The 12,475-nt window shown below is 37.7% G+C and overlaps 1 protein-coding gene across 6 annotated transcripts in view; it reads right to left on the reverse strand.

Moving 5' to 3' along the window:
- PHACTR1 (phosphatase and actin regulator 1) overlaps window positions 1-12,475 on the reverse strand; it is a 445,132-nt gene that overhangs the window by 33,463 nt on the left and 399,194 nt on the right. For 4 of the 6 annotated variants that reach the window (XM_089682314.1, XM_089682313.1, XM_089682317.1 and 1 more), the window contains 2 exons: window positions 9,712-9,909; window positions 7,521-7,833 (listed from right to left, as the gene is read on the reverse strand). In XM_089682314.1, the coding sequence (XP_089538440.1) occupies window positions 7,521-7,833; window positions 9,712-9,909 (511 nt within the window). The remainder of the gene's footprint in view (window positions 1-7,520; window positions 7,834-9,711; window positions 9,910-12,475) is intronic. The other 2 variants (XM_089682316.1, XM_089682315.1) reach the window with 1 other exon arrangement.

Raw genomic sequence — 12,475 nt, forward strand, 5'->3', positions numbered from 1 at the left:
TTCCTATGGTATAAATAAATAAATATACTACACTATGGGAGGATTCCTCTTTTTGTTCTGAGGGATTGATGTTTCACCTATACCTGGAGAAGAGCTTGAGTGGGATTATTGAAATTTGAAAAGCGTTTCTGGAAGGCTGTGGTGCCTGGAGGATCTGTGAGAGGGATCCATTATTGCTCTTTGATCCGCAAGGGTCGAAGGGATGAGGTGAGAGGCTAATCCAGAAGGTGGTTGGATTCACAAGCTCTATCTACACTCAGATACCTGCACGATTTGGTTCACCTGTGGTCACTTTGCAGTATTATTGGAAACACCGTTATCATTTTTGTTCACCTTCAACATTTAATTGGACTTTCTGTGCGTTTAATAAGCAATTATTTCACTTCACATTTTTTTTATTTCACCTTCAACATTTATAGATTTGTTTTTCTGTGCGTTTAATAAGCCATTATTTCACTTCACATTTGCACGTGTGATATAACTATATGTATGTGTAATTTATGCACATGCGTATAGATTTAAGTTTGTATTTTTATAATTTTTGGGGTGTTTGATGTGATAATTTTTGTTATCATTAAGCACTTATATATTTATTTACATAATATTGTCACTATATTGATTTATATTATCGGATTCCACATTCACTTTAATTTTGAATGTAGCGCAGCATTTATATGGTTTATATTCACTTGATCACTGGTATATGATTTAATGCTAGCAGCTGTTTGGGGTTCATATATTTAATTTGTATTATTTAAAACACTATATTTGGAGCGCAGGAGGGTCACACCACTATTGCTAAGTCACCATAAAGCTTTAATTGTTAAATGCCCCAGACATCCCATAAAAAGCACATCCGATTTAAATACGGTTTTGGTTAAAATGTATTTTTTTTTATCAGGATAAGTAAATTGTCATGCGGGGCAAGTAGATTGGGACACCAATTTAGTCCCTGGACAAGTAGTTTGTTAAAAAGTGTCCACACCCCTGACACAGAGCTGAGCGTATTGCAAGCGTTTTTTTAAACATTTTTTTTACGCATCTTTGAGAGGTTTTTTTGAGCAGATTTGCAAATGCTATACGTTGTTTTTTGGGAGTTTTTCATTTAGGTGTTTTTGCTGTGGCCAATAGAAATAGAAACAGCTGCTGTTTGAACTGAAAACACCTGAAAAAACACTTGAAAAAAACACTCATTCCCACTGTTCAGGTGTTTTCCACTCAAGTCTATGGGGACAAAACACTCAGATCTACCTGAAAAGTAGCGCAAGTACTTTTTTGAGCGACAGGCGTTTTGCTACAGGCGACAGAACGCTCAATTGTGAATAGGGGCCATCGGAAATAATGGGACTTTACTTGCTGTGCAGTTTTGAGCTTTGAGCTGAAAAACGCTCAAGTGTGAATGGGGTTTTAAGACCTTTTGCATATATATATATATATATATATATATATATATATATGTATTGCTGAAAGCTTTCATGTTATATAAACAAGTTACTGACTTACTAGTGTTTTGTCAGGACAGGATGTATAAGGTTTAATGTTTTTATTTCAGACAGATATTGGAAGTCTTCATCTATGTCTGTACTCTAGCCCTTCGCACGCATTTTTGAGTACTCATGGTGTATAGCATATGCATGAGCATAAATTACATTTCATCATCACATACTAATGTAAATTGGTTTTGTACTGGAGATCTTATAATTAAACCTTAGCAATGGACTATAAATTTTGCGCTTAAAGTGAACCTGTGCCCAGACTATGGAAATTAAATAATTTACCTATTTTTAACAAGCAGAACTTTAAAACAAGCTCTCCCTATCTCTAGCTGCTGTAATGTGAAATAATTATTTCTCAAAGATTACTGCAAGGACCCTAAACCCAGGTTCATGCTGTGTTTACATTAGAAGGCTGGCAGCCTGCCAAGGTTCTGCTGCAATAGAAAGCATTAGGAGAAAACTAAGATTCCATCTGTTGTGAATTTTGAAAATTATTTTCTCCACAATGCTTAGAGCTACAGAGGTAATTGGCTTGTTTTAAAGTGTTTTTACTGATTGTTTTTAATATGTAAATGCTTTAATGTACATTGTGAGAACTTATGTTCACTTTAAAGAACAGTGAACTTTAATTGTTCACGATTTTGGCAATTATTATTTATATAGCTCCAACAGTTTGCGCAAGTCTTTACAAAATGAAGACAGACATTACAGTTACAATACAAGAGGCACAAGAGGAATCAGAGGGGCCTGCTTGTTACAACTGGTTTGTACTATTTCTGTATTTAGTTACATAAAATATTTACAGTATTTTACAAATAAAGGTTTAATGCAGTGTTTATCATCATGTTTGCAAAGCATAAAAAAATAAACCGCCCTTGTCTTTATGCTTCCTGGCAGGCTATGTTAATCCATTTGTTAAAATATTTTTCAACAAGGCAATACCTATTATCTGAGACTTGCCTAAAGCTCAATCTTGGTTCAAAATTGGCTCAGAATTGGTAAATATGAAATATTAATATGCAATATTTTATATCTGCTCAATTAAAAAAAGGTTTTCTCTTTAGTCTTTTGAAAATAAAGAAAGAAGCCATAAAGGACATTATAGACTTCTTTCACCACGCCTTGTCTTGTAGAAATAAAAGATGTTGCTACTGCTTCTGTACACCTCATATTAGTTGCGCAAATGTTTATCAAAATTATAATTTTAATAGAAATACACCAACATTATAAATAGTGCACACGAACACAACATAACTTCTAAAATTCCTGTTAAATCTAAAAGAGTTAGATAGTGTGTTAATAAATAACACTTTTTTGTACATTTTAAAACATTGTGCCTTTTTGCAAAACAGTGAAAATTGTATGAATGTAAAACTGTAAATCACCAATTTGTTGCTTTGGCAACACACTTTATCATCATTGCTTTGGTGAGTTGCAGTGCCAGTTATTTAAAAACAGAGCAGACTAGTTATGAAAAAAAATATAAATAGACACATTTTTTGCCCCTTAACCCAATACTGACCTGTCCAGCTGCTTTGACCATTCCAAGGCGCCACCAATATACCCAGTGTTGGAGTCTAGAAGGAGCAGTGATGTGACTCCCCTCTGTCATGTGACAGTACCAGGGGTGGACTGACCATTCAGGCACTCGGGCACTGCCCGAGAGCCCAGGGTCAGTAGGGGGCCCCATGAAATGCTCCTGGTACCTTTCATAGGCTTCTTTTAGGTGTGATTTGAGTGTGGGCAAGGACACAGGGGCCCCATGAGCCCCTATTATCCAGAGGCCCCATGAGTTGTCAGTCCGCCCCTGGACAGTACTTACTCCTGGGGACTGCTGCTGGAACTGAGCTCTGTCACATGGGAGGAGGTCACTTGCTCGGCCATACTCATACCTGCTAAGCAAAGAGCAGTGGAAGATCACTGGAAATGTATGATCAGCCTGGAAAGGTGGGCCAGGGAATGGTATTTCACAACTGCTGTCATTTTGACAAATGGTGACAGTATATACCAGTGATGACAGGTACTCTTTGGGAAAATAACAGGGATCTGAACAGACCCATGGTGAGCAAAATATTCAGCATTTGGGCTTTTAAAAGTTTGCCTATGGGGACTTTTGGGTACTGATGTTTTTTGCTATTTTTCAGGTGCATACAATTTTTTTACTTTTCACAACCTTACTTATGTTTAAAGGGTATTTAAACCCAACATTTCATATTCCTGATGTGTACCTGCAGTACCATGTACTTGTATGAAAATGTATCTTGTTCTCTTTGTATTTCTTCCTTTGTGTGAAATCCCTGGTGTTTCTGCCAGTCCATCTGCTTTCTTAAAAAAAAAACAAAAAAAAAAACTGACCACACTAAGCATATGAGCTCACTGTGGGAAGTTCTCTAGCTGTGCTGGGAACTCAATGTGCTCTTCTTCACCGATTAGACTTGTCCTAACAAGCCACCCCCCCCCCCTTCCCATACAGCCATTCACTGGCAAGATTAGTGTGCTGATGTTTCTCCACCCTCACCTCTTTATGCAGCTGAGAACAGAGGGTATGTGATCACTAATAAAAAAAGGGGAAAAATTTATTTATAATTTTTTTATATATGTATAAACAAAAGTGCTGCCTTTAATTATTCTTTTAAACTGTATGGGTTGTTTTACAAGGTGAGGGTTGACATATAGTTTAATATTTTACAAAAAAAGTTATATTGTGTCTATGTGCATAAAACTTAATATGATTTAAATTTTTACTGAAAATTCACATTTTATATAGTGTAGTGCAAATATTGTTCGACATAGAAAATGCAACTACCATCATTTTATTCTACAGGCCCTCTGCTTTCAGCAAATATATCATGTTTTGGGCGTTTTAGGTGTGTTTTCATGACAACTGGGCATTTCAGTATGTGTGGTCAAAATGAAAAAAAAAAGGGCTCTGGCAATGAAAATGTTAAAGCACGGATTTTTCCAAAAACTCCCCAATCTATGGCTGCTCTTGGATTTCAATTAAAGTCTGCAGATATCCATGAAATGCATAGATGCATTCCTTAGGGATGCAAGGGATACCTTCTTTTATATAGGGGTAGGAATTAGAAGTGGACTTGTCTCTCCTCTTTCTTTAGTCACGTTTTTCATGCTTTCCATCACAGATCTCAGGAAAGATCAGGTCTTTATATATTGATATATTGGTATTTTCAGGTATACAAGGTGCTGGCCGTAGTTCAGACCAATGGATACACCTCTACAATAATGTACATATCCATTATTCACAACACAAATTCATTTTGTCTGTTATAGAGCTTTACACTAAAAAAACTAAAATGTCTAGTGCAACAAATTACAGTTTTTAGCAATATAAAGTGTCACCATAATAAAGTGTGTGACTGTTTTCTTTAATGCAAACTTGTGACCTGGTAATTGGGAGTCAGGAATTTGCACATTAGTAACATGCAGTACATAGGATTTAAGCCCTTAATGGCCTACGTAGCTGCAGGTGTTGTGGGGCATTTTATCCCCAAACGTTCACAGCAGAAGCAGCAAAGTCATTCAAGTCAGCCCGGTGTCGGCTGACGTCCCTCAGCCAGTCCAAGCTGGGGAAGGATCCTGACATTAAAATTGGGATCCACCCCAGAGTCTGGAGCGGCACCTGGCTCAGCCTGTCAGTGATCTTCTGAGAGCCTGAGCCAGCTGCTTTTCTGGCAATGACTTCAGGCAGTCATTGCCAGAAAAGGATTCCCAACAAAATATTAAAAATGAACATTTTATTTATTACTATATTCATTTGTCCAATTACATTTGAGCCCCTGAAAATGGAGGGACTGTGTATAAAAATGGTTACAGTTCCTAAAACTTGTACTTGAAATTTATGTTCAACCCCTTGAATTAAAGCTGAAAGTCTGCACTTCAAATTAATGTGGATTGTTTCATTTTAATTTATTCTGGTGGCATACAGAGCCAAAAGTATGAACATTGTGCCTGTGTCCAAATATATATGGACCTAACTGTAAGTATAATAAATTATACTTAAATAAATTTATATATTTAATATTTAATACATAAATTTATACTTAAATAAATTATACTTTAATAAATTATAATTTGGGGGAAAAAAACATACTTCTCTTTTAATCTTCCCTCCTACATACACAAACCCTACCTTCCACACCATTAAGATCCACCTATTTTTATAAATGGCAGCTATAGGAAGGTTAGGAAGTAGAAGACTGTGATGTTACGATGGGCTGTTTAGAATATGCTAAAACCTTTATTCACAGAAAACAGTAAAGCATTATTACTTACATTACCTTTGTTCTTTATTGTATTACATTTTATACTAAGCCACAGATGTGCTTTAACCACCTCCCGTCTGGCCGTTGTATGTAAACGGCCGGACGGTGGCACTGCAGGGTCGGGTAGCTGTTTATAAACGGCCTTCACGCACCCTGCTTGTGCGTGCTCCCCGGGAGCGCGCAGCACCGCGATCCAGTGCCCGCTGTATCCTCCGGACACAGTGAAACACCAATCGTTGGATGGGACCTCTGTACGAGGTCCTGATCATGTGATCACTGATTGGCCAATCAGTGATCACATGCAAAGTAGTAAGCAAGATGTCACTTCTGACATCATTGCTTACTACGTGTGAAATCTGTGAATGATCACAGAGGTCACATGGTACAAGGCTATTCACAACAGCCTTGTACCATGTGACAAGCTGTGACCAATCACAGCTCACTCAGTAGTTCTCAATGGCTGCAAGAATGCAGACAGAGAGAAAGACAAATGATTGCTTTTACATCCTATATGGGTGTAAAAGCAATCAGTGTAAAAAAAAAAAAAAATCTTCATCACCCCCTATTCTGACTCAGATTGTTGTGATAGCAATTTATCCCTTGTGAGACCTCTCTGCCTAGCCTGTATAAGCAGATATAATCACTGTGGGTAATCCTTATCAGATAGCTGAACTCACCAATACTGTGTTCATCCAGAAGTTGCTTTATTCTGTACATGTGACAACAGGATACAGCAGATTGAATGGTTTCCAGTATTATGCGGTCAAAAGATGATACTTTCTGTAGCGTACTATGCAGAATACATGTGTCCCTGTTACATGTGGACTGTTAGCTGCATCCATGACACAGGAAGTGCTGTACTCAAGAAGAAGGGAGGAGCTTCATATGCAAAGGAATTGTGTCATAGATCTCAGGGAGGTAATATGAAAAACAAATAAGGCCACTGGATGGCAGCATTACTAACTATAGAAATGTCCATAGGAAATGGTACAAAGAATAAACTATATGAATTCTCATGTACATTAACATAAATATTAACTGTGTAACAGCATACCCCCCAAAAGTAGTACAATGTCACTGTACTGCTAGGGTGACAGTATGTAAAAAAAAAAAATGTAAAATTTTTTTTTAAAAATTATAATTTTTGGTTATAAACTAATTTGGCTCATTTTTTTTTACTAAAAAGATAACGGAAAAAAACACCTTTTTTCAAAATTTTTGGACATTTTCATTTACATAGCAAAAAAAATTAAAATCCCAGCGGTGAATAAATACCACCAAAATAAAGTTTTATCTGTCTAAAAAAAATGGTAAAAAATTCATATGGGTACAGTGTTGCATGACCGTGCAATTGTCATTCAAAGTGTGATAGTGCTGAAAGATGAAAATTGCCCTGGTCAGGAAGGGGGTAAAAGTGTCCGGACTGGAAGTGGTTAAATAAATACAGTTGTAGTTTTTGTCAGCAGTCCATACTTAACTAGATCATCATATGCTGCAAAACAAATGCTCATGACATTGAAATTAATTTACAGTTTGGAAGAGTGCACAGTGGATCTGAATGGACTTATGATTTAATATACCTTGATTTTCAAATGCAAAACATTTGCACTCTTATTGGTGTCACTGAGTCACAGAGCTGACACAACAAAGTAAAAGATACAACATTCAATAGTGCCGCTGAAATACAGATTATTATCTTAAAGTCAAATACAAGAAATAACATGAAACTTCAGGTTTTTACCTTTCCAACCTTTGCATGGTCATGGCAAGTGTCTTGTTCAATTCCTCTATTACCCTACATCCGGGGGGTAATGATGGATGAATGGGCACTGAGCTGGATCCAGTTGACAGGTGCTGGCTCCCATACTGAAGCTGGTGCTGGTGAACAGCTAACTGGGATGGCAGGATAGTGTGATGATGCTGAGAGCTTTTCTGATTGCTATAGGAGTGGGGGTAATCTGCTCCTAATGGCATGCATATCATAACTTTCTTTGGAGGTAGTGGAGGAGACATCTTCCCCGGCATACAAGGCAGTTTCACAGGTGCTCCGGAGTCTAGAGAAGAAGAACCATACATTTAACATGGATCAATAAACAATAGGTACATTTAATTTTCAGCTGTGGTTCTGCATCCATTTGAGCTACAAAATCTGCTAATTCTATTGTAGACATTGTCATCAAAACATGAAGAATCGTGTAAAAATGTGAAGGCCTCATCAAATGTACTTTCCACCTTCAGCTTAAAAGAATAACTCACTAACAGTCATATTTTCCCATTATAACTATAGCTGCTGCATGAGATAACAGGATAATAGAATGAGTCTAATAGTCAGTAAGTTAGAGAATACTAAACTATGGCAGCTGCCTGGTTTGGCTGTCTTTTGCATCCAAGGCCAACACTCTCATGTCTAAGGGCCCTATGTAGGAGGCCAACTGATTGATTTTGTTCCCCCAACAATAAATAGCGTTGGCAGCATCTGTCTGTGCCACTTACCCCCTTCCCCTCTCCATTCACTTGAACACGAATGTTTAGCCAAGGAGGACATTCCTGTGTATGGAGCCATCTGCAGACTGTAAAGCCTTAGGGTGGAGGGAACCTGAGAAGTACCCTCAGATGTATGAAAGTTTGGACAGCAAAAACATACTAAACCTCTGGAGCATAAAACAGTGTGCCCTGAAAAAAGGTCTATGTGGAATAATTCTAAAACAAGTTACAACAGTACATAGAGTGCAAACAATGAAAACTTGAAGTTGAATGAGAGTTGAACAGATATTCACAGACTGTTTCGTGATACATGTGACTATGCTTTAAGATTTAACAGCATACTATAAATTAGAGATATTCATCTTTTATAAACAAGAACATGAAAACAGCAGTTGACGAAAAGCTATTTTTACATTGTCCACACAATACATATACATGTTAAAAAGGTTTGTTTAACCGAAATTGGTAATTCTATTTTTCTGGTAGATGGTGGAGAGTTAAAGTGTATCTAAGTAAAAAAAAATATATTTTAGCTCATCAGTCGTTAGATGTGGTGGTAATATTTGTTTTTCTTATGATTTTTTTCTTTTTTTTTTCACTTGATAATCCTGCCAGTAACATATATCCTAGGATAACAATGCTTACTCACTCTACTGTATCTATAGAGGGCCATTGCTGTAACTCAGCACCATTCCTGTCTCCTAATCTCCATAACAGGGGGAGTTGTTCTGTAGTTCACAGATTTCTGAGAATAATGCTAACTAGTACACTACTGAAACTAGTGCAGTCAGCACAGGCAGAGAACACAGTAAGTTATCAGCTTGCAAAATGTCTGCCAAGATCAACAGGTATTTTTTTGGCCTTGTTAAATGGTATATTCTACAGACTAAAGGGGAAAAGAGTAAAGTTCATTGAGAGGGTTTACATACCCTTTAAGCCACCTAGTAATTCTTTATGCCTCTCAGTGTTCTGGTGGTTAGATTTCTGTAAATGAACATTCCTGCTGTAGCTTTTACAAGATGATGCCACTATCACTTGAATTTCTTTCACTATTTTAATATTTATATCATTTTAGAGGGTACTAGAGCTGGGAAATGCAGATTGAACCTTACTTCTGGAGTCTCTGACAGAGATGTATAAGAAGGCAATGATGATCTAAACCAAGCTCAATCTATACTTGAAATACCTCTATTTGAATTGAATGACCTTTGGAGAGACTAAAATCCACCTAGATATGTGATCTAATGGGAGTGTTAAAACTGATACACCAAGTCATAGGATACTTCTCTGTGGAAGATCACTGAAGAAAAGGTTTACCATTCATTAGATGAAGAAGTGGCCCAAGGTCAAGAGATTTGTTGTGTTTGCATTTTGAGTAAGATGACTGAGTGATAAACCCAAAGAACATAGAAGGAAGAGTCATACAATGTTTATTTACTCTTTCTTACCTGCTATATGATTGGCAATTCTGGAAATAGGTTTAGGAGGCAGGGCAGGGGGCTGCTTGAGGAGAGATAACGGTTTCACTGGGCAGTCCTCATGGTCTACAGGGAAAACAGCAGATTTTTTGGGGGGTAGTAGCAGGGTTGGCTTGTATGATAGATCCTGGGACAGGGATCCTGGCTCTGATGGGAGATCTTCAGACACTGAGAAACATAAACGACATCACACACATGACACGTGTGAAATAGGAACAAACATATATGACAACAGCATGTACAGTAATGAGCTAATTCACAGACTTTACAATTAAACAGGTGGTACAAAATGGTATCATTTTACATTGTCTAGACATGTCCTTTGATATTGTCAAATACTCATTTATGAATCCCATGGAACTGTTCTTAGATCTCTGAAATGTGATATACTGTTGAAGAGTAAGAGTAACAATAATCTCCTTTCGACTGACATAATGTTCTCTGCAAATCTACAATGAAAGAGCTAACAAACGAACACAAGAGCAGTATAATGATCACACGGTGCTGAAATACAACAATGCCCAGAATATTTCCAATGGATTTTAACGCCACAGCAACATATACTGTATGACAAGGAAAAAAGCAATAAAGCTTTAAAATGGGTTTCTGATCTCCTATTTCATTAATTATTACTATGTATGCTAACCACAAAATACTGTACATGAGGTTCTTTCACAGTATGTCTGTTTAAACCCCTTTATTAACCAGAAAATACAATTCCTTCCAACATATGCCAAGAACAAACAGCAGGTAAGTACCATTCCTTCCAACACACTGTATGCCAAGGACAAACAGCAGGTAAGTTCCATTTCTTCCAACATATGCCAAGGAGAAACAGCAGGTAAGTACAATTCCTTCCAACATATGCCAAGAACAAACAGCAGGTAAGTGTTACTCCACATGACTGCTCCACCATGAATCAACCAGCCTCTTACCAAAAGTTGTTGATCTCTTGGGTTAACAGAGGCCAACAACTTTTGGTAAGAGGCTGATTGATTCATGGTGGAGCAGTCATGTGGAGTAACACCTGCTGTTTGTCCATGACACCTGTTGGAAGGAATCCGCATAGACTTTGCACTTTAATTTCTTGCACTATGAACTTTGCACTAGTCTAATACTTATTGGCTACTTTGATGTAGCAACTTTGGCATCAATTTGCATATTTATTTATTTATCTATTGTTTAGTCTATTTATGGTCTATACATGCACTAGCACTTTTGTTTATTCATGGTCCATATAAGCACCAGCACCGGTTTAGATATTGATTGTTATAATACATGTTTTGCTCGTGTATATTTATTGATCTATTTATCTTTTTGCACACATAGTACTATATAGGCTAGTATATAGGAAGTTTGTTCATACAAACAGTTTTTTTTAGTTTTGTGTGTAATAAATGACTTAGAAAATAATGTGCCTATACTTAAAGTGAACATTCCATTAAAATGGAAAGTTGAAAAGTGTGTGATATCAAATGTGCCCCCCCCCTCCAAAATGCAATGAAAAAAAAAAGAAAAAAATACTTATATCTGCTTTAGCTTTCCACACTTCCAGGAGACCCAGGTGACATCAGTGTGCATAAGCACGACTTCCCGAAAATGCTGGGTCCTCTAGGGAGTGCGTTATCACAGGATTTCAAGCTCCTGGCTATCCCAGGAGGCAGCGGTGAGACATGATAATATCACCCATACCTCCCAGAAACACTGGAAGATGGACCTTTGAAAGCAAACTTTTTTTTTTGTGGGGGAGACTTTCAATAGTTTAGACCTGGTCTGCTTCAACCTTATCTTTTCTTTATAGACATCAGGGTAAAAAAAAAAAAAGCAAATGAAAGGAAATAATGACAGGATCATATCCTATTTACACTAATATGTGTAACACTTCATACATTGTGACTACCATATTAATTATTGCAATGATCTAGGCATTAAAACGGACCTTCAGTCTCCTTTTCTTCTTTATATATACCTGCTCCTTCCACCCTCCTGTAACACAATTTGATTTTTTTTTTTTTTTATAGAAATCCCTTAGTAGAGAATGACATAGCTCAAGCTGACCACAGCCTCTTGGGGTACTCAATTCCCACATCTCCAGACTCTTTGGGGCAAACTCTACCACACTATGCATGCGCTGGGTAGTCTATAGAACACTGCGCATATGTGCAGCGCCAGCTGCAGGAACCTGGAAGAGACAGCTGCCCCTCGGATGACATAGGAGAAGATGGTGGCACAGGACCTGGTACACAATGCTGGATTTGCTGGGCATCTAAATCTGTTTTTTTAGGACAATCCAGTAGACAGTGTAAGTGATAAATGTAAAAAGAAATGAGAGGAGTGAAGTTCCTCTTTAAGTTTAATCCTTTGTGCTGTTTGCTCAGGACTTGTTAATAAAACCAGAGTACCTGAACAGAGCATCTTCCATATTTGTATTTGAGGGGTCTCAAAATAGCAACAATACCTATTTTTTATTGGTTAAGGGGTTGAAAGCTTCACCTTCTAAACCAGAAGTAGCGAACCTATGGCACACGTGCCACAGTGGGCACTCAGAGCCCTCTATGTCAGAACACAGTTGAGTCACCCCAGCAGCCAAGCATCAGATAACAGTGCACACAGGGGCCATGCACATGCTCGGAAAGGAGTAGCGGTGCCAGCCGATGAAGTCATGAGCCGCGACTCACTAGCCGCAACTTGTCCGAGCTTTCGCATTGGCTGGTCAATGCACTGCCAAGGATAT

The sequence above is a fragment of the Staurois parvus genome, unplaced genomic scaffold (genome assembly GCF_062004578.1).
Source record: "Staurois parvus isolate SC_StPar_1 unplaced genomic scaffold, SC_StPar_1.0 ptg000287l, whole genome shotgun sequence".
NCBI classification, from domain to species: domain Eukaryota; kingdom Metazoa; phylum Chordata; class Amphibia; order Anura; family Ranidae; genus Staurois; species Staurois parvus.